Source organism: Mustela lutreola, chromosome 13 (assembly GCF_030435805.1).
Source record: "Mustela lutreola isolate mMusLut2 chromosome 13, mMusLut2.pri, whole genome shotgun sequence".
In the NCBI taxonomy this organism is placed as follows: Eukaryota; Metazoa; Chordata; class Mammalia; order Carnivora; family Mustelidae; genus Mustela; species Mustela lutreola.
Genome location: NC_081302.1, coordinates 80047713 through 80067065, shown reverse-complemented (window position 1 = coordinate 80067065; position 19353 = coordinate 80047713). Strand labels below are relative to the sequence as shown.

Genomic DNA, 19353 nt, shown 5'->3' with positions numbered 1-19353 from the left:
TAGTAAGAAGGTCCCTCTGCCAGATTGATGAGAAGTGTTTGATCTTCTAGAAAGACTTCTTTGTTTGGTCCTGCTTGAAAGTGGGATTTATCTTGGTTTGCTCAAGCAGTTGTAACAGGAGGTTATGTAACTGAAAAAAAGACAATGACCAACAAGTCCATACTTAGCGGTTGGGCAGGTTGCCTACAACAACAGAATTCTCTATGTGAATATGAAGCATAAATCATACTTTCTGATACGTACATGCAAAACACAGAAAGCATTTCTTTTTATGTTACAGTTCATAGGAATACTACCCTAGATCATTTTAAATTCCCGTATGTTGAGCTTTTTGCTGCATCTTTCATATATCAGTGCTTTGATAATATATTCCTAGGTCATTTATCTGTGCCAAAAATTCTGCTGCTGTCTCACTTTGGATGCAGAAATCAGTAGAAATCAAAAAACAGTGGCACTTTACTGTGTTCTCAGTGTTATTTACTTCATTTGATCTTTCATTTGAACTCAACTTCTAGTAGGCCAGAATTTTACAATGATGCTATTTACCAACTGTGTGAAAATCACACATCGGAAACTTCCTATAGATTTTTTGTTTGTTTGTTTGTTTTTACTTCCTATAGTTTTTAAGTAGACCAGTAAATAAGTTTTAATTTAGCAAAGCAATTTAATTTTACTTAAGGAGAATGACTTGAGAAACACATGTTTAGCTTAAAGTGGCTTTTTTTTTTTTTTAAGATTTTATTTATTTACTCGAGAGAGAGACAGTGAGAGAGAGCATGAACGAGGAGAAGGTCAGAGATAGAAGCAGACTCCCCATGGAGCTGGGAGTCCGATGCGGGACTCGATCCCGGGACTCCAGGATCATGACCTGAGCCGAAGGCAGTCGTCCAACAAACTGAGCCACCCAGGCGTCCCTAAAGTGGCTTCTTAATGTAAGTACAATTTGAGAGAATAACTCTGTAATGTCACAGGAGCCCAAGAAAGCATTATTTATTTATGTATTTATTTATTTTTAAGATTTTATTTATTTATTTGACACACAGAGATCACAAGTAGGCAGAGAGGCAGGCAGAGAGAGAGAGAGAGAGAGAAGCAGGCTCCCCGCTGAGCAGAGAGCCCCATGCGGGACTCGATCCCAGGAGCCCAAGATCATGACCCGAGCCGAAGGCAGTGGCTCAACACACTGAGCTACCCAGGCGCCCCAAGAAAGCATCATTTAAAGGCACAAGTATTTTTGGCCCATCAGGTTTATCTTGTTTTCTGAGCTGAAGTATAGACTTGTCAGTGGTCTTTGTTAAGTTAAAACTTTTAAAAAATTATAAGCACAAACTTCATCTTATTTTTGAACAGAAAATGAAATGTGTGAAGGGAACCTATAATTTTGCTTTCACAATGATGACTACGAAAAGCAGTTATTGTTTCGAAAAGGAATTTGAATAGGAGTTGTTCATATCGCTGGTCCTTGCTTTACAAGTTACATATATATACATATTCCTAAAGAATCATAATTAAGGCAAAAGTTGGTAACTGAATCCATGAATTCTACAGAAAGTGGAAATATGGGTGCTCAAAGACAATGCTACAAATTTAAGACTGTCTTAAGAACTACTTAACCATTTCAGCGTTCATATAGAGGACGATTTATGTCCTTTTGTTTGTTTTGGGCACAAATATTTTTCTTTTTACTAGTTCCTCTTCCTTAATTTTAAGTGGTGGTGTTTTAAATAGCAATGCTGAATTCTTACTCTAGGTGCTCTGTAAACCTGATTGTTAGAACAGCCACATGAAATGTAATTTTAAGCATTAATTTAGCAATTTACCATTAACATATAGCATTTGTGATGTCAAATCCTACTTTAAAAAAATAAAGGTCTCCTAGGGAGAACAAATACAAATTCATCAAAACAACCTGTTCAGAGGATAATCATTGTTAAAAATTAAAGCACACATTACTCTATTACTAAGCCCCTGCGTGGCCCCTGCTTGGAAACATTCATCCAGTGTTAAGCCCTTAGAAGTTTCCATGAAGTATACCAAGAGTAATCCCTGAAGTTTGGCTAAAATGCATACATCTCAGCCATATGGAGGAATAAAACAACCACCCCTAATTGACTCGATACCTGACAGACACAAGCGTTGAAGTCAATTTGCTCCCAGCTGAGTTTACCTGGATTGTCTTCATAATAACGTGGGTCTTACCCAGTTTGGAAGGATGCGAACATAGATGTCATATGCTATGATACCACCTGTGGACGTTTACAGGTTTTCTATGAGGTCAAAATTCTAGGAACTCTAGGCTATTTAAGTAGTGCCCTCAAGAAAATTTCAGAGTGTTGGTTTCAGGAGCAGAGAAGAGCAGACACCCCTGCCGGTGCAGGGCTTGACTGACACGTCGTACCTGTCCGCTCTGAAGCAGTGTCACTAAAGGAAATGTTACAGTTCTAGCAAAAGAATTCATCTAGTTCTGCTGTTGATATTGTTAGTCGTGGTAATAGTTATCTTGTTATCTACACTATGCTGTTACAGTATATGTGTTATGGAACCTTTTGAGATAGGAGCTTCCATTATTACACCTAATGGGATAGCACCCTTGTAGTGTGGATGCATATAGCATCATGCTGTATGAACATACACAACTACATATGAATACATGTTTATGTATATACACTATGTGTGTGTATGTGTATTTTTTTTAAACTTGAATCACCTCAGATCCCAGTGTGATCATGCGTAGCTATATAATTTGGAGCAAATTACATGAACTTTCCTTTTTTTTTTTTTTTAAGATTTTATTTATTTATTTGACAAACAGAGATCACAAGTAAGAAGAGAGGCAGGCAGAGAGAGAGGAGGAAGCAGGCCCCCGCTGAGCAGAGAGCCCGATGCAGGGCTCAATCCCAGGACTCTGAGATCATGACCTGAACCGAAGGCAGCGGCTTAACCCACTGAGCCACCCAGGCGCCCCTACATGACCTTTCTAATAAGGCTATTCCCTTGTTTATAAAATGGGGCCAACCATAGGATTTACACTCCGGACCATTGTAATGAAATGTAATGAAACCATGTAATGAAATAATACATGTGAAGCCATTTGCTTTACACATAGTAAATCTTCAATGTTAGTTACTATTGCTATTTTAATATTAATATTGCATAGGTACACCTTGTTTTTTATAGCATTCTAATTTTAAAAAAGGGTGGTGTTTTAAATTTTCCTTTTCTTCTAGGATGTCCCCATAAATAGAAACAATCAATATCGGTAAAAATTGCTTTTTCCTGAGAACACAGTTTGTTGGAAAATTGTTCTCTTCCTTAACTTTTTCAAAAATTCAGTTATTTCATATCCTTATAGCTTTCCGTGAAGATTGTGAAGATGAGTTTGCACCCATTTCATGACCGAGCATTCTCATGAGTAAGAAACAGAAGATAGATCTATAGCTTTTTTCTGGCAGTTAACAAAATCTGCACTTTACTTTTGTACTGTTCTGTCACCATTTCTCTCAAAGAATAGAGGAGAGGGAGAGAAATAAAATTAATTAGCTTGTCTTCAGAATCTTAAAACTCAAGTGCATTATTGACCTTTGTAGAATTGGCCCTATTTTGACTTCCATATGTCAACAGTCCTGAGTTTTTTCTGTTCCATACATAGTCATATGAAAATACAGCCGTCCAAAGTCTGACATTGTGATCCCCAGTGTTCGGTGTCATGTTTGTACCATGAGGAACTGTGTATTATTTCTACAGTAACTGATTTTAACAGTGACTTTATCATTGCCATGGTATTTTTTCCTTCAGTTTCCTTACTTTACTTCAGCTATGTATTATTTATTTTGCAATGAATTTTCTTCTCCTGTGTTAGGATCTTACCCAGTGTGTTACATGCCAAGAAAAACACATTACTGTAAAGAAGGAACCACCTGAGTCCCTGGGAATGACAGTGGCAGGGGGCAGAGGAAGCAAGAGTGGTGAACTGCCCATCCTTGTAACCAGTGTGCCAGCTCATGGCTGTCTGGCACGTGATGGACGCATCAAGAAAGGTAAGATAGGGAGGGCTGGGAACAGTGAAACTCCTCCCATCTTCTCCCTGCATGCCACTCATGTTTGAAAAAAGTAACAAATAGTCCCCAAATTTTCTATTAAATATGATTTTTTAAAAATCTTCTAAATTGTCCCTTCCATATATAAGTGTAAAACCTCTCTCTAAGGTTAGAAAAACGCCTAATGGGAAGGAAAATTGCTGCAGTTTGATGATGTTTTCGTTCTTTTTTTTTTTAAGAATTTATTAATTTATCTGACAGACAGAGATTACAAGTAGGCAGAGAGGCAGTCGGGGGGTGGGTGGGGGGGAAGCAGGCTTCCGGCTGAGCAGAGCCCGATGCGGGCTCGATCCTAGGACCTGGGATCATGACCTGAGCTGCAGGCAGAGGCTTTAACCCACTGAGCCACCCAGGCGCCCTTTCCGTTATTTTCTAATGTTTATTTAGATCATTGCATTATTTTATGTTGGAAAAAACCCTCCAAAAAATAAAACACTCATCTTTTCCTTCCTAACCTTTTATATAATCCTCGTGGCCCTTTTTTTTTATTATATTACTTGGCAGGGCAACAAACACTTTTTTTTCTTCCTTAAGGAAAAGATGCTCAAATCACAAGTTTCATTTCTTTGTGTAGACCCAAGGATCTCTTCTCTTTAAGTATTCTGATACATTCACGCTGAGCAAACTCTGTAGGACTATATCTATAAAACTGTGTAACTCTAAAACAGTTTATGTTAAAAATTCATTTCTAAGAGCAAAAGATCAAATAATTTTTGAGCAGGAAAGAACTACAGAAATCACTGAAGCCCAAAGAAGAGAAATGAACATGCCCAGGTCCTGCACATTAGCAAAACGAGGTCTAATGACTTGGACTTCCAGTCACATCACAGTGCCTCAAGCCACATTTTTTCCTATATATGATGAAAATATCTTAAAGTTTTGAGTTGTTTTGGAATGTTTTCCATGAATTGGATTTTTCCCTCGATATCGTAAGAATGACAGAGATGTGAAAAAATTACAAATAACAGGATGCATAGGGAAGGTAATGACTTGGTAGCTCATTTCATTTTCTTGTTTATTCCTTTGGACAGGTGATATATTGCTGAATATCAATGGCATTGATTTGAACGATTGAAGTCACAGTGAGGCCATGGCTATGCTAAAAGTCAGCGCCGCGTCCCCTGCTATTGTCCTGAAAGCACTAGAGTTCCAGACTGTCGAGGAGGCAGCCCAGGCTACTAAAGAGCAGCCAGGCACCTTCAGTGAGAATGAGTAGGACTGCAGCTGGTCCCAGTCGTGGGTCATGTGGCTTGGGCTTCCAAGGTACTGAGAGCATTTCAGCAGTTTCATATAATAATCGTAATGACAACATTTCTCATTATGGAATATAGTAAATTCATTTGTCCAGGGTGTGAGGGGGAAGGTACTGGTCAGAGATGAAAGTGGGAATGGCATATCAAGTTATAGAAGAAAAGGGTAATTTTTTCCTTAGGTTATTATATTTTGAAAGATAAATTTAAGGGGCCTCTAGGTGGCTCAGTCGGTTAAGCGTCCAACCCTGGATCTCAGCTCAGGTCTTGTTCTCCGGGCCATGAGTTTGTAAAAAAGATTTTTTGTAATTTTTAAAAAATTAAAACATTCTTAAAAAATAAACCCTTTACCTTATTAAAGGTAAATTTAATAGTAAGAACTAAGCTAAAAAGACTTGGTGTATCTGTTTATAAAAATGAATAAAGCCATTCTGTCCATGACTATTAAGAAGGTTCTCAAGTGGGCCAGCCATGAGATTTGGATGTTCATGCTCTTGCTTTAGAAAAGCTGTCATTTACCACACGTGTACATGCTTAGACTTCGTGTGCATTTTTCACCAGAAAAAACAGGTCAAAGTGTGGGGCCTTTTGAAAAGCTTTACTAAATCCCCTTTCTTAATCTTGTTAACTCTGTCTAAAAAGGCAGGATGTCAGAACTCAGTTTTCATTGAACATGAGAGACTCCTTCAGCCAAACCACGGGTGTCCGAGAGTAGGTCTTCTCACCACCTTCGGGACTGTAACCCACCAGGACATTCTGTAGTTGGTCATTGTCTGCTCATGAAAGTGTTTCAGCTGCTGATGAGTGTTGTATATACTTCGGTATTGAAGTTGGAAGAATGTGTATTACTGTCTTTGTTTCTAGATCACTTTAGAGGAATCCTAAAACTGAACTATGATGAAACTTTCTGATTCTGAGCCAAGTAGGAAAATGACTGATTTTTTTAAATAAAAATAAACAATAAGAATGCCAGTTTCTGAGACATCTAGCTTCATTTGGATGTAATTTGTAATAACTAGCATTTGTATAGTGCTATGTGAGATATATATATATATATATATATATTTTAAAAGTACTTTCACGTAAAGAATAGCAGAAAAATCCAGGATGAATGGAATTCATTTGTCTATCATCTAACTTACTGACTTGTCCTTGTGGTAGTGAAAAAGACCAAAAAGGCCTGAAACAGTAATAGAATTCATATCTCAGGGCCCTGTAGGCATAGATTGGAATGGTTGCTATGAAACCATGGCCGTTCTACCTAATGGTGAGGGCTCAGCCAGCAGAGGGAACTCATTTATCCTCTTGAGTACTCAGCCTGATACACTGACCTGTCACTTGAAACCCAGCATGTCAGAAAGGCCCGGTCCCACACCAGTGGGGGAGAAGTGGTCTCCTCGGCGGCGCAGGAGCCGAGCGTGTGCACACCACTGCCGTTGGCCAGGCCATGCTGGCGCTCCGATAGTTCTTGTTACCTGGTGTTCCGGGTGTCCAGCTCCCCAAAGAAGTCCAGAAATGTTCACCCCATTGACCAAGGACTCCCACTCCTAGTGGCTTTTGGCCAGCCTGCCGTGTGGGAGCAGGCCTGTCTTGGGCAGGACTGCCAGGTCGCAGGTGGACAAGGAGTCTGACTGATCTCGGACAGGAGCTGGCAGCCCAGGACCCAGGTTCCCACATGGGTTCCTTGGGATTTTGGTTTGGATGCGTACCCTGTCCTCTGACTTCTCTGCCTCCATGTCTGTCCCCAGGGGGGAGCATTTTCAGGTGAATCACAAAGAACAATGATATTTCAGATGAACAGTACACGGGATAATGAAATCTATTTGGGGGGTCTGCCTGTATTGAAAGGGTGTCTATCAGTCCAAGGTCACTATTCTGTGGACTCCTGGGGGTTGTGTGTTGTGTGCAGACCAGTATACACAACCAGGTATTGGGAGGGCCACTGCTCTGTGGGTACCAGCGGCTCTTTCCAGCACGTCGCACACCACACAGGGTAGCAGCTCTGCTCTTTCTCAAAAGGGAGGGTCATTCTCTGCAGTTAGCTGGCGGTGTACCAGAGAAAAGAGTCATTTGTTTTGTGTTGTGCTGTTTCATTGTTTCTTTTAGCAGAAGATTCAGAAAAACGAAAATACCTATATCGTCTCTAAAAAAGTTTGAAAAGAGGGGAATCACTCTTATGTTCTGCAGACACACACAGAAGGCCATATTGTAGTTTTCCAGGCAGAGGAAAATCCAAGTTGAGGTGAAGTGGCCAAGACAGAGAGAAGAGCAGTGGTTGCAGGGACTGGGGGAGGGACAGAGCAGTGAGCGATGAGGAGTGCGGGTGTCTCTGTGACGGAAATGTCGTAGAATGACATGGTAGTGCAACACTCTGGATGGACCTAATGAGACCTCCATATCCCACTGCAAAGGATGCGAGTAAAATGTTATATAAACTCAAATTCTACTTTATTTAATAAATTAAATCTATGAAGTAATTATAGAGGTGAACACAGAATACAAATATGATAAAAAAGGAAATGACTGGGGAGGGGGATATATGCTCTGGGGGTCCAACCAGCACGAGCTGCTGCTCAGGGGCCTAGCCTGCTTGCTCCATGGAGACAGGGGGCGGCAGCTTGTGGGCCCAGCCTGCTTGCTCCACGGAGGCAGGGGGCAGCAGCTCAGGGACAGCAACCTGCTGGTCATCCAGTAAAGGCAAAATGCCAGGTGGCTCTTCCGTGGCAGAGAAGTGAACGAGGGCCCTGACGACCATCTGCCCTGGTCCCAACGGGTCAGCTGGGGTCACTGGTCTCCCTAACCCACTGTGAGCTGCTGCAGCAGGGATGGTGGAGACCAGCTCAGGCTCCAGAGATGTAGCGGGTGCCAGAGGGGCTGCTGGAACAACTTCCAGATTTTGCTCTGGGGCCGGTGCTGTAGCTCCAAGAAGAGAAAGCATCATCAGCTTGATTGACTTCCCTTTTGCCTTTCCCTTTCCCCACCACTCAGCGTGGCCTGCGTTCAAGACCCAGCCCCCAGAAGGTATCCCCGACGGAAGCCCATGGGGACAGGGATCTGAGACGACTCACTCTCTTCGGCCCAATTACAATCTACGGAGGCTTCCTCAGGGTGGCCCACCCTGCCTCCTCCTCAGGCCCACACCAGTTACCCCCAGTCCTACTCACCCCCAGCCTCTGGCTCCGTGGCCTCTCTGGGAGGGCATTGACTTTCTGGCAGCAGAAGCTGGGCACGGCTCTGCAGGTCCGAGCCCGGCACATAGACCTGCAGGTAGGCTAGCAGCGTATGCAAGCTGGGAAACTCCGGAGGCTGCACAAAATCCCCTGGATACTTTTCCACCCAGGTGTTTAGGATGGCATAGATGGCCCTGGGGACAGACATGGAGACAGAAAAGTCAGAGGACAAGGTATGCATCCAAACCAATATTCCAGGGAACCCCTGTAGGAACCTGGGCCCCTGGGCTTCCAGCTCCTGTCCGAGACCAGTCGGACTCCTTGTCCAATTGCGACCTGGCAGTCCTGCCCGAGACAGGCCTGCTCCCAGACGGCGGGCTGGCCAAAAGCCTCTAGGAGTGGGAGTCTGTGATCAATGGGATGATCATTTCTGGACTTCTTAGGGGAGCTGGTCACACTCCTCAGTCTCTCTCCTTGGCCACGAGCCACTTCAATTCAACTGCATGTGCCCAGGGAGGGGTGGTGTCTGGCCTCTTAATTACCCTCACTGCACTCGCCTCTGCTCCGTGAAGATCCAACCGAGGAGGGAACAAAGGGACTCTGTCTCTAGCCAGGCCTTCCCAGGACCCTCCCCATACCTCCACCGTTACCTCCTCTGCCCGTTCACTAGGTGCCATGAGAGTGGGTCTGTTTCCACTGACACTCACCTCCCACAGGGTGTGGGATGCCTGCTGCTCCCTGGGCTCTACAGGGTTATCACTCTCCCTGAGCCCCCTCTGGGCACCCAGCATGCAAGTGCCAACAGACTGCTGTGTGATGGTTCCTAAATCCTGCGTTCTGGGTCCCAGAATTTGGCAGAGAGAGGTTTGGGAGGTGGTACGCATAGAGCATGACCCTCTCAGGGGTTGAAGCTGTCCTCCATGCCCCTCTGCTCCACAGTGCTCACACACCTACCCCAGCTCCCCAGGGCACCTTCCTAGTTTCCAGTAGAAGCTCTCAGACCTTTACCCTAAAGCAGGAATCACAGAGGTGTTCATGAAGGTCCATCAGCCCCTTGAACTCACAGGACCCTCACTACCCTGCTGGAGAGGGAAGGCCCTCCTGGAGCAGCCAAAGCTTACTCACATGTCTCGCTGCTCCTGGGATCTCTTGACCTCTTCATACGTGGAATAATAGCACCCGAATCTAGAGGAGGCCAGGGGGCATCACATGAGATGTCTGTGGATGTTGCCTCTCACCCTCTGACCCTCGACTAGCCTGCAGCCCTGGGGTGCTGTCTGTTCTGTGCCGGGATCCCATTCAGCTCCGAGATAATTGCCTCCATCTACTAGGGCTTCCTGAATGCTTGCTGAATGAAAGGGCCCCAACCAGCCCATCACGAACATCTGAGGGGGCCTGGCCCTGCTCACCCCCAGGGATGACTGTTCTGGATTCATCCAGACACAGACCCCAGAAAGAATCTCAGATCTCCCTTTCAATGGCAAAGGAGCCCTGCTCAAGATCACAGTGAGAGTCAGGGATTAGGCAGAGGCTTCATCATGAGGGGCACGGGAATGTTCAAAGAGCATGCCCACAGGCCCTCCAGCAGACTTTTCCACCGGCGCAGGCTGCCAGGTATCCTTTCTGACTCCTACCACTGAGTCCCTATAATACCTCTGCCCCAGTTAGGAGCAAGGGGAAGTTTGGGGAAGCTTGGGGACCTGCCAAAGTCTCACAACCAGGCATTGGCCTAATCCCACGGGGCAGTTAGGGGCAGGGGAGGGTGCTCACCTTGCACATAGTTGGTCCAGCACCTCCCCGGTGCCGGCAAAGGTGTCGTATGTGTCCAGAAAGGTGTGGACACAGTGTAGATCTTGTCTGAGGACGGCAGGCACCAGGTGATCAATGGCGGCCTCCAGCTTGTCGGCCCGCTCCGCCATCAGCAGTGAGGTCCTCGTCCTCTTCCTGGTTGAGCCATTTTCCCCCTGAGGTGAATCAGAGGAGACATGAGTCAGTGCTGTGGCCACCAGGAGGGTTGGGGCTAGGAGGGCAGAATGAGCCCCCAGATCTCAGGGACTTCTGCAAGAGGTGGGACAAGAGAGCCCAGAGTCCGAAAAACAATCACTGACTCAGTGTCTCATTGGGTTCAGCCTAAGGCTCTTGGTTTTGCTTCAGGTCATGGTCTCCGTGTCCTGAGGCTGTGCTCCTCGTAGGGCTGTGTCCATAGGACAGTGTCTGCTTGAGGATTCTGTCTCTCCCTTTGCTTCTCCCCACTCTCCCCCTGTCTCTCTCTCAAATCCATCCATCAGCCAATCAGTTAAAAGCCTCTAAGGCAAAGAGAAAATGTTCTTGGTATCCATACAAAGAATTGAAGGAAATGATGTCTGAACTTGCTTGTTTCTCAGGTCCCTTTGTGAGCGGAGTATGGATAGCACGTCCCTGCATGAGTGGCATGGATCCTGTGATTTCTGATAACATACCCCATTCTTTTTATTTTTTTGAAAGACTTGTTATTTATTTATTTGACAGAGAGGTCACAAGTAGGCAGAGAGGCAGCCAGACATAAAGGGGGAAGCAGGCTCCCCACTGAGCAGAGGACCCCACGCCCCCGACGTGGGCCTCGATCCCAGGACTGAGAGACCCAGGACCCATGACCTGAGCTGCAGGCAGAGGCTGAAACCCCTGAGCCACCCCGGCACCCAACATATCCCATTCTTGAGACGAGAACACAGAGATGTTTAAGGCGAGAGGGCTTAGGATAAGAAGGCACAGAGGCTGCTTGATGAAGCACTGTGCCTTGGCCAGAGAAGGGGATTACATCCAGTCCTGCCCCAGTAAAGGGCTCCATGGCTGTGATCAATGACTGGCCTTCTGGACTGCCATGCAGTGCAGTGCAGTGAGGCCCCTGTTCCTTTTCCTTTGTGTGGGGGGTCCTAACAAGGTGTTCCATCAATACCAAAGCGCAGAGCAAGAGACAGAGTAACATGGGCCCCATGTCCATTTGGATCAAAGTCTCCCAATTCACTCTTACAAATAATGATTTGCAAGACTTGCAGAAGCTGAGGAAGGACTGTTGGGGCAGTGGGGGCACCTGGGAGCACGAGTTAGGAAAATGCCTAGGCCAGGGCAAAAGGAGTCTAAATCAACGGGATGAGACCTGGTCTAGTCTCTTTAATGATACTCCTATAAGTATTAGGACAATGGCTGTGCTTCTGTCCAAGGCTTGGGCAGGACCATGTGGGCCAGTTTGGGGAAGAGATGGGATGCAGATTCACGGGAGTACAGGACTCTAGGAGGCCTGGTTGGCTTCTAGGAAGTGGGGCCCTTGGTGCTGCATGGGTGCCCCAGAGGTCGGGTCTCCCCAGCACCTGCACTCACCCTGAGCCAGCGCCAGACTCTGTTGGCCCTGTGCGGCTTCTTGTTCTTGGAGGAAGGAGAGCAGGCAATCTACTCGGTCACCTCCTGCACCATGTCCTCTGGAGCTTTCTATAAAGACAGTGCCCGGCAGCCAGGCAGGAGGCCTTAGAGCCCTGTCTGGAGGCTTTTGCTGGTCTTCAGACCCAGGGCGCTCCATTCCAGACACACCACAGCCCAGGTGGCAGAGCCCTCCCCCAAGGAGAGAAACGTGGCCCAGCTTCAGGGCCTTGGATGTGCTCTGGCACAGCTCAGAGTCACCTCAGGAATCCCCTGTGCACCCTGCCCACCCTGACATTGGTGTGAACAAGAAGGGATCACCAGGGTATCCACTGTACTCACCCTCCTCCAGCCCACGGGCAGGAACCCCCACATATCCCTCCTCCCCTCAAACTCCAGAGGAAGGGATGGGGCTACCCTAGGATGGTTCAGAGGGGTGGGCATCGCCTAGTCTCCTCAGAAGTAAGTACCTTATGGCGTCTCCCTCGAAAGGACCTGCGGCATTGGGGGGGTGGTTTTAGCCAATGTCTGCAGCATGGGATCAAGTCATTTTCCTGGGGGTTCTGGTACCCAGAGCCCCGGAAACTAGGTACACAACAGGAAAACATCTTTCTGTGTCTAGGTCCTGAGTCCAGTAACCCTGCTACTGGACTAGACTGGCTGCCTGGTTGCAGGGGTTCCAAGTTCTGAAGGCCTTTGTGATCCAGGCAGTGACATCACTTCCTGATATGCCCTATCGGGGCCCACTCCTGGTTGGACCCCTACACGAACAGTGCTCCCGTCTGCCATCTCCTCTTCCCCCTTCTGCATGCAAGGACACAGTGACCCCAACACACCCCTCTCCACAGGCCCCCAGGGAAGGTCTGGGAGCAGCCAGCGCCCCAGCTTGCAAACACACCTGGTTTCAGACACAAGTCTCTATTCTTACCTGGTTCAGACCCTAGATAAGCCATTGTGGCAGATAGGGATGGTCTTCTTGCCAAATATGGATGATTCCAGCATGTCTTTCTATCAGATGTCCACAGGCATAGGTTGGATAATAGCTATGATGTTAGAGGAGTGCTTTCACAGGTAGGAAATACCTCCCACCCAATTTCCTCCCTCCTGTCAACTTCTTGGAATCTGCTACTAATCAGATCCCACCCCACAGTCCATCCTGGGGTGTGTGTGTTTCTGTGCACCTGCACACAAGCTCCTGTGTGCACACATATGTTCATCGGTGCTCACATTCTGGAGTCCCAGAAGAGGACAGCCCCACTTACAGAGGGCTGGGTAATAGCTTCCCACGGTCTTAGGCTTTGCATTTTCAATGCAACTCTAAAGAAGGGACTGGAGTCTTGGCCCTTGATGGTCAGAATGTACCCTTACCCCTAGAGACCGCCTGTCCCGGAATGCAGGCCAATCTCTCCTTTCCAAAGGGTGTGATGCAGATGGTGGTCCATCCAGTGGGTCGCCATGACCCGGGATCCTCCTCAGACAAAAACCTGGGCATGTCTCCTATCTAGGAGACCAATGGTCACCCTCAGCCCGATAACATTTCCAGGCCAACAGCCACTTCCTTCCAGAAAAACTTTTCCAGAGCCCCTAGTGAATGGCTAGGTTGCATCCAGGACCCCAACTTTGAGGACACTCAAAGAGCTGGGTTCAAGCCTGCTAAGCATCCCTACCAGTCTGATTCTGGGCAAGGCCCGGACCCTTCATGGATCTTCACAGTCTCCCTTCGGGGACTCCATTGGTTCCCCAACTCCTCTGTAGATATGTTTGTGGGACCCCTCCCCAGAGTGTGGTCCGGACTTGGTGATTCACTTTCATGTCACAGAACGTGGCCACGTGACCCAAAGGCCCTTCTGAGATTTCGTTCGAAAACTCATTGCCCAGCCCCATGTTGACTCGGATCCATGTTCTCTCTCCAATCTTCATACTGGAGCACAACCTCCTAGGTTGAACCATGACCCAGACATATGCCCGTGGCCCAGCCCTGTGGGCCCACAGCAGACAGAAGTCAGGTCTTTGAGATGGGCTGTATCTGGCCCATGCCCCTGAGTGCACTCAGGTTCTCGGTGAAGCAGGTCCTCCCTTGGTGTTGTCATCGCCCAGTTTAAGGAGAGACTCTGGCAGGAGCCCCCAGCAGAGCACTGCTGGATTCCTGATCCCCTGAGACCACGAGGCAGCATTTGTTGGTTCAGCCACTGACTGTGGGGAAATGCAGTCACACAGCCCTGGGAGAAGGGCACTGATACTGACCAACTTCCCGGGTACTGGCCCTCTTCCCCTCCTACTCTGGTCCTTCCTCAGCTTCTCTTGCCACCCTGGACCCCTTTCTAACCTCCAGTCCTCTGCTCCATGGTGCCCTCCGCCAGGTGGAATGCACTCGCATTTGTGCAGGGCTGTCTCCTTCTTTTCCTCCCACAGGAATTCTCCGTGTCATCTCAGCACAGCCTTGTCATACCCCTCACCGGGTGGAGTTCGGGCCTTAGTTGTGTCCCTTGCTCTTTTGCTGTGGAGCAATCGCTTTTCCCGTTCACATTTTGGTTTCTTGTTTGTCCATCTTCTGCTCTAGACCCTGAGCTCTCACGAGGAGAACCCGCTGGGTTGATAAGCCCTGGCACCATCTGAGTGCACAGTGCCCAGTGGCTGAATGAGCGGGAGACACGATCCGTCCCAGCACAGACCAGCTCCGTTGTTTGAGCCTCACTGATTTTAGTCCTGTGTAAGCCTTTTGTTTTATTTTTAAGTTAACTGTGCCTGTTGTGGGCCTCGAACTCATAACCCTGAGATCAAGGATCCTAGTGCCTGAGGAAGCCAGGTGCCTCTTTGGTCCTCTTTAAAGGTTTTAGGCTGATCACTATTCAAGTGAACTTGGTCATTTCAACATGCTGTACGGAGCTATATTACATTAAGCTGAATGACCATGTAACTCCCCAGGTTTTGGTAGCCTGTCACCACAGAGGTCACCCCCATGACAGTGCTGAGTGGATCTTCAGATTGGAGACTGAAATCCTTTCTGTGTTCTTCAGGAGCCCAGAGTCTCTCCACCATCGGCCTTCTCCCTCCTTGGGATGACATGCACCTCTGATGCCATCAGCACAAGAGGAAAGATGACAAGGAAATACACACAGGAGGGTGTTTCTGGCCAGGTCTTGAAGGCCTCAAGGTTCACTTTGATGCTCAATCTTTTATGTATTATTTTAGGATTTTATTTCTTTATTAGAGGGAAAAGAGCACAAGCAGGGGGAGGGGTAGAGGGAGGAGAACCAGAGAGATGCTGATCTGAGGAGGACAGGGGGTGGCTGATATAGACCTGTGCAGGGAACAGCGGAGGCCGCCCAGAGCTGGCCTCCATCCTCTGGTGGGCGGGGAGTAAGGAGTAGCCTCAGATCCCTGTGCCCATGACCTGCCATCAGTGGAGACCCTCTAGGGATTGCTTCCTGGACTCAGAGAACATTGAATGGTGGGGAAATTTTCCTTGATTTAGGAGGGACATGAAAAGTCAATCATTGGGTTCATACTTTCTCTTCTTGGACCGACAGCCCCAACCTCAGAAGAAGATGCTGAACCACCTCAAGAGCTACCTCTAGCTCCCACTGTGGTGCCTCCCGCAGCTTTAGAGCCTGAGAGGCCTGGATGGGAACCAGTTGTGAGTGTGATAAAGCTATGGATACAGCCGAGGGGAAGCACCTACCTGAAGGGGCCTACTGCAAAGTTTCTATGGACAACCAGGTGCATGATTGAAAGACTTAGGGGTCTTCCCCTGTGGGGGACATTCCTGGCTTAAAAGTGTTCAAGCGGTGAAGCGGGGCGATATCCCAGGTGTGACAGCATGATTTCAGGATCCCGGGGGTCCCCAGAAGGCCAGCTGTGGCCCGAATGCTTCCGAGTTCCCAGACATCAGTTAGGGAGGAAGGCTGAAAACCAGGAAGCTAGGTCCCGGCTTTCTGCTCTGGGAAGCAAGCTGGGCCCAGACACCACCTTATTCCATCCACAAAGTCTCACACATCTCGCCATTCTGGTTGCAATGAAGAAATGGACTGTACACCAGAATTTCGTACCTGTGGATTATGCCCAGGATTTAAGGTGCTAGAGAAACATTTTTTGACATAAGGATGGAGAAATGGTTCCTCCACAACAGCTACTGGAAGGACAACTGAAGGATTATTTCAGCACAGGAAGTCAGACGTGCAGGAGTGAATGGGAAAAAAAGAGCCCGGTGGGTAAGTAGTTAGCCAACATGTCGGGAAATCTGAATTACCATTAGCTGTAAAACACACGAAAAGCCATTTCGAGAGATGTTAGTGACAAGTTGGAATGACATGATAATGCACATTGTTAGAACAACTGAAGGTACTTAGCATTAAAGGATTCTGAGATTCTCATTGTGTGCTCTAAGAGGGGTAATAGACTCAGTTCAGATGTAATTTACACGTGCTTAAGAGTTTGGGTTTTTTAAAGATTTTATTTATTTATTTATTTATTTGTCAGCAAGAGTGTGAGAGTGCACAAGAGGGGGAGCAGCAGGCAGAGGAAGAAGTGGGCTCTGGGCTGAGCAAGCAGCTTGATGCAGGTCAAATCCCAGGTCCCCAGTATCTTGGCCCGAGCCGAAGGCAGATGCCTAAGATATTGAGCTACGTAGGCGTCCCTACATGGGCTTAAGAGTTTTAAAGGTGGGGCACCTGGGTGTCTCAGTTGGTTAAGGAACTGCCTTTGGCTCAAGTCATGATCCTGGAGTCCCAGGTCCCACATCAGGCTCCCTGCTCGGCAGGGAGTCTGCTGCTCCCTCTGACCTCTCCCCTCTCATAGTCTCTCTCTTGCTCTCTCATTCTGTGTCTCTCTAATAAATAAATAAAATCTTTTTTTAAAACAAGAGTTTTACAGGTAACCCTAAAATCATAGAAATTGAGTATATGTTTTTTCAAACTAAAAGATGAAATAAGAGAATAAAGAAAGTATGTCAACTCCTTGACAGGGAACAAATGAGAAGAAAGAAACATTAAAAATGCATGTTCGGGACACCTGGGTGTCTCAGAGGGTTGAGCCTCTGTCTTCGGCTCAGGACATGGTCTCAGGGTCCTGGGATCGAGCCCCACATCGGGCTCTCTGCTGGGCGGGAAGCCAGCTTCCTTCTCCCTTTCTGCCTGCCTCTCTGCCGACTTGTGTTCTCTCTCTGTCAAATAAATAAATAAAATCATTTAAAAAAAAATGCATGATCCCGGACGCCTGGGTGGCTCAGTTGGTTAAGCAACTGCTTTTGGCTCAGGTCATGATCCCAGCATCCTGGGATTTAGTCCCACATCGGGCTCCTTGCTCAGCAGGAAGCCTGCTTCTCCCTCTGCCTCTGCCTGCCTCTGCTCACTCTCTCTGACAAAAAAAAAAAAAAAGCATGATCAATAGAAAAGTAAAAATCATACGGTAGAAATAAGTCTACCTATATAAGCCATCACAACAAATGTGGGCCGTTAAACCATAAGTCAAATCATCTATGAATGGACAGAACTCTTAAATTGAATTAGGAAATTAACAAAATCTGTTTCTCTGCTGTTTTTAAAAAAAGATCAAATGCAAGAGGACAGAAACCAGTGAACAAACTAAAACCAAAGCAGATGCACTGGGTTTTGCCTGGAGGTGGAAATACCCCAGGCTGATGGCCTTGGGAGACACGAGGGTGGGGGGTGGGGGGCCAGCTAAGGGAGGACTAAATGGAAGAAGTGATGTGAGATTTGAGGCGGAAATGGTAAGAATGAGCCACCTGGGTGCCGTACTTCAGGCAGAACATCCTAAGGTCCCGTAGGACCTTAGGATGTTTGAGGAACAGAAAGGTTGGTGTCCTTTGACAGATGGTACAGGAAATAGATCATGAAGGATGTTGAAAGATATTTTCATTTTATTTTTAGTGCAGTGAGGAAACATCGGAGCATTTGTAGCAGATGAGTTCCATGATGTGTCTTTAAAAAGATCCTTCCAGCTCGTGCGAGGAGAATGCAGTACAGAGGGTTATAGAGAAGCAAGAGGGGAAGCGGAAAGCCATTTGGTGGCCAGTACAGTTTTTCAAGTGAGAGGGGAGTGTGCCTTGATCCAGAGGGGTTGTAGGGGACACCAGGAGGCAGCGATGGGCTGGAAATATGTTTTGGCGGTTGAGCCAAAGGGACTTCTTGATTGACTGGACACAGAGTACGGGATGGGGAGGAATCAAGGCTGACGCTCTTCTTGGGGGCTTGAGCAACTGGGTCCATGTCAGTGCCATTCACCGAGATGGGGAAGGGTGAGGAGCAACAGCTTGGGGGGGGGGTGGGTAGGGGTTGCAAATCAACAATTCTGATTGGGTCTGAGATGACCCTCAGCTGTAAAAGTGGAATTATCAAGTAGGTAGTCCAGTGTTTTGGTGTGGAGATTGGTAGAGATTTCTGAACTGGAGATAAAAATTTCAGAGTTGTCAGGATAAACCTTGGACTGGGTTGACTCCCCTAAGTAGTATGTGTGGGTAGAGAAAAGGTCCAGGGTGGAGACTCAAGGTAAGTGTTCCTCGAATTAGCAAATAAAAATAAAGGAGTGCCAACTGAATTTGAACTTCAGATAAACAAATAGTTTTATGAGACTGATGCACTGCCTACTGTGCTAAGGAGGCACCTACAATAAATATTTTTAAAGGATATGTTACCTGAAATACTGGGGACATACTTGTGCCAAAAGAATCACTTATTATTTTTCTGAAATTCAGATTTAATGGGACATCGCATTTAATTTGACAATCCTACCTAAGGTACTACTTCCTTGTTTAGATGAGATGTAGAGAAGGATCAGGAGCAAAGAGAATGTTCCATTTAGTGTGACTATGTAACCTATCTTGCCAGAATGCAATGTCATAAAAAAAAATTTATAATGCTCACAAATTCTATGGGTCAGGGATTTGGACATGGGATAGTGGACATGGCTTTCCTCTACTCCTTACTCTAATCCTGGGATTCTTGCCAGCGTGGTGTTTGGGTTCCAATGGTGTGAAAGAAAATGCATATGCATGTAGGCAAAAGAGAGAGATTCAGATAGAGAGAGAGAGGGAGACAGACAGAGAAAGAGAGACTTTATCACTCAAATGTCCTGATTCCAGGAAACTTTGATTCATTCTACAAGAAGCTCCCGCATGCCTTGCCCTATGCTCTGGACTGTACAGTAGGGATAGGAGGAAAGCCCTTGTTCATTTTTCAAGCATTTATGGACCAGACCCTGTGCAGGGCACTGGGAACACAAAGGGGCTTAGCCCTGGCCCCTTCTGTCCAAGCACTTACAGTATGGGTGGGTATGTGCTGGTGAAGACAGACATATTGGGAGAATCAGGGCTCGGCATTCCCATCAAACCCTATCCTGGCGTTTTGGGGAGAAGATGTGAAAATGTAAGCTATTTTTAAATAATCTAGCAGGTGACTTAGGATCAGACAGGCTGAAACAGATAGC

The 19353-nt window shown here is 46.9% G+C and overlaps 1 protein-coding gene across 1 annotated transcript; it reads right to left on the bottom strand.

Annotated features, from left to right (window-relative positions):
- Positions 1-7842: 7842 nt before the first annotated feature.
- On the bottom strand, positions 7843-10491 carry LOC131813853 (ral guanine nucleotide dissociation stimulator-like). The gene is made up of 4 exons (XM_059144369.1): positions 10288-10491; positions 9643-9702; positions 8512-8711; positions 7843-8260 (listed from the first exon to the last, which is right to left on the bottom strand). The coding sequence occupies exons 1-4, from the start codon at positions 10434-10436 to the stop codon at positions 7929-7931; spliced, it is 741 nt and encodes a 246-aa protein (XP_059000352.1). The 5' UTR covers positions 10437-10491; the 3' UTR covers positions 7843-7928.
- Positions 10492-19353: the final 8862 nt, after the last annotated feature.

What these genes read in the sequence shown, in the direction of transcription:
- LOC131813853 (XM_059144369.1), bottom strand. Translation starts at nt 10,436, where the DNA reads ATGGCGGAGCGGGCCGACAAGCTGGAGGCCGCCATTGATCACCTGGTG. An exon ending in TCCCAGGAGCAGCGAGACAT is followed by an intron (nt 8,712 to 9,642) that starts GTGAGTAAGCTT and finishes GTCTGTCCCCAG; the next exon opens with GGCCATCTATGCCATCCTAA. An exon ending in CACGGAGCCAGAGGCTGGGG is followed by an intron (nt 8,261 to 8,511) that starts GTGAGTAGGACT and finishes TTGGAGCTACAG; the next exon opens with CACCGGCCCCAGAGCAAAAT.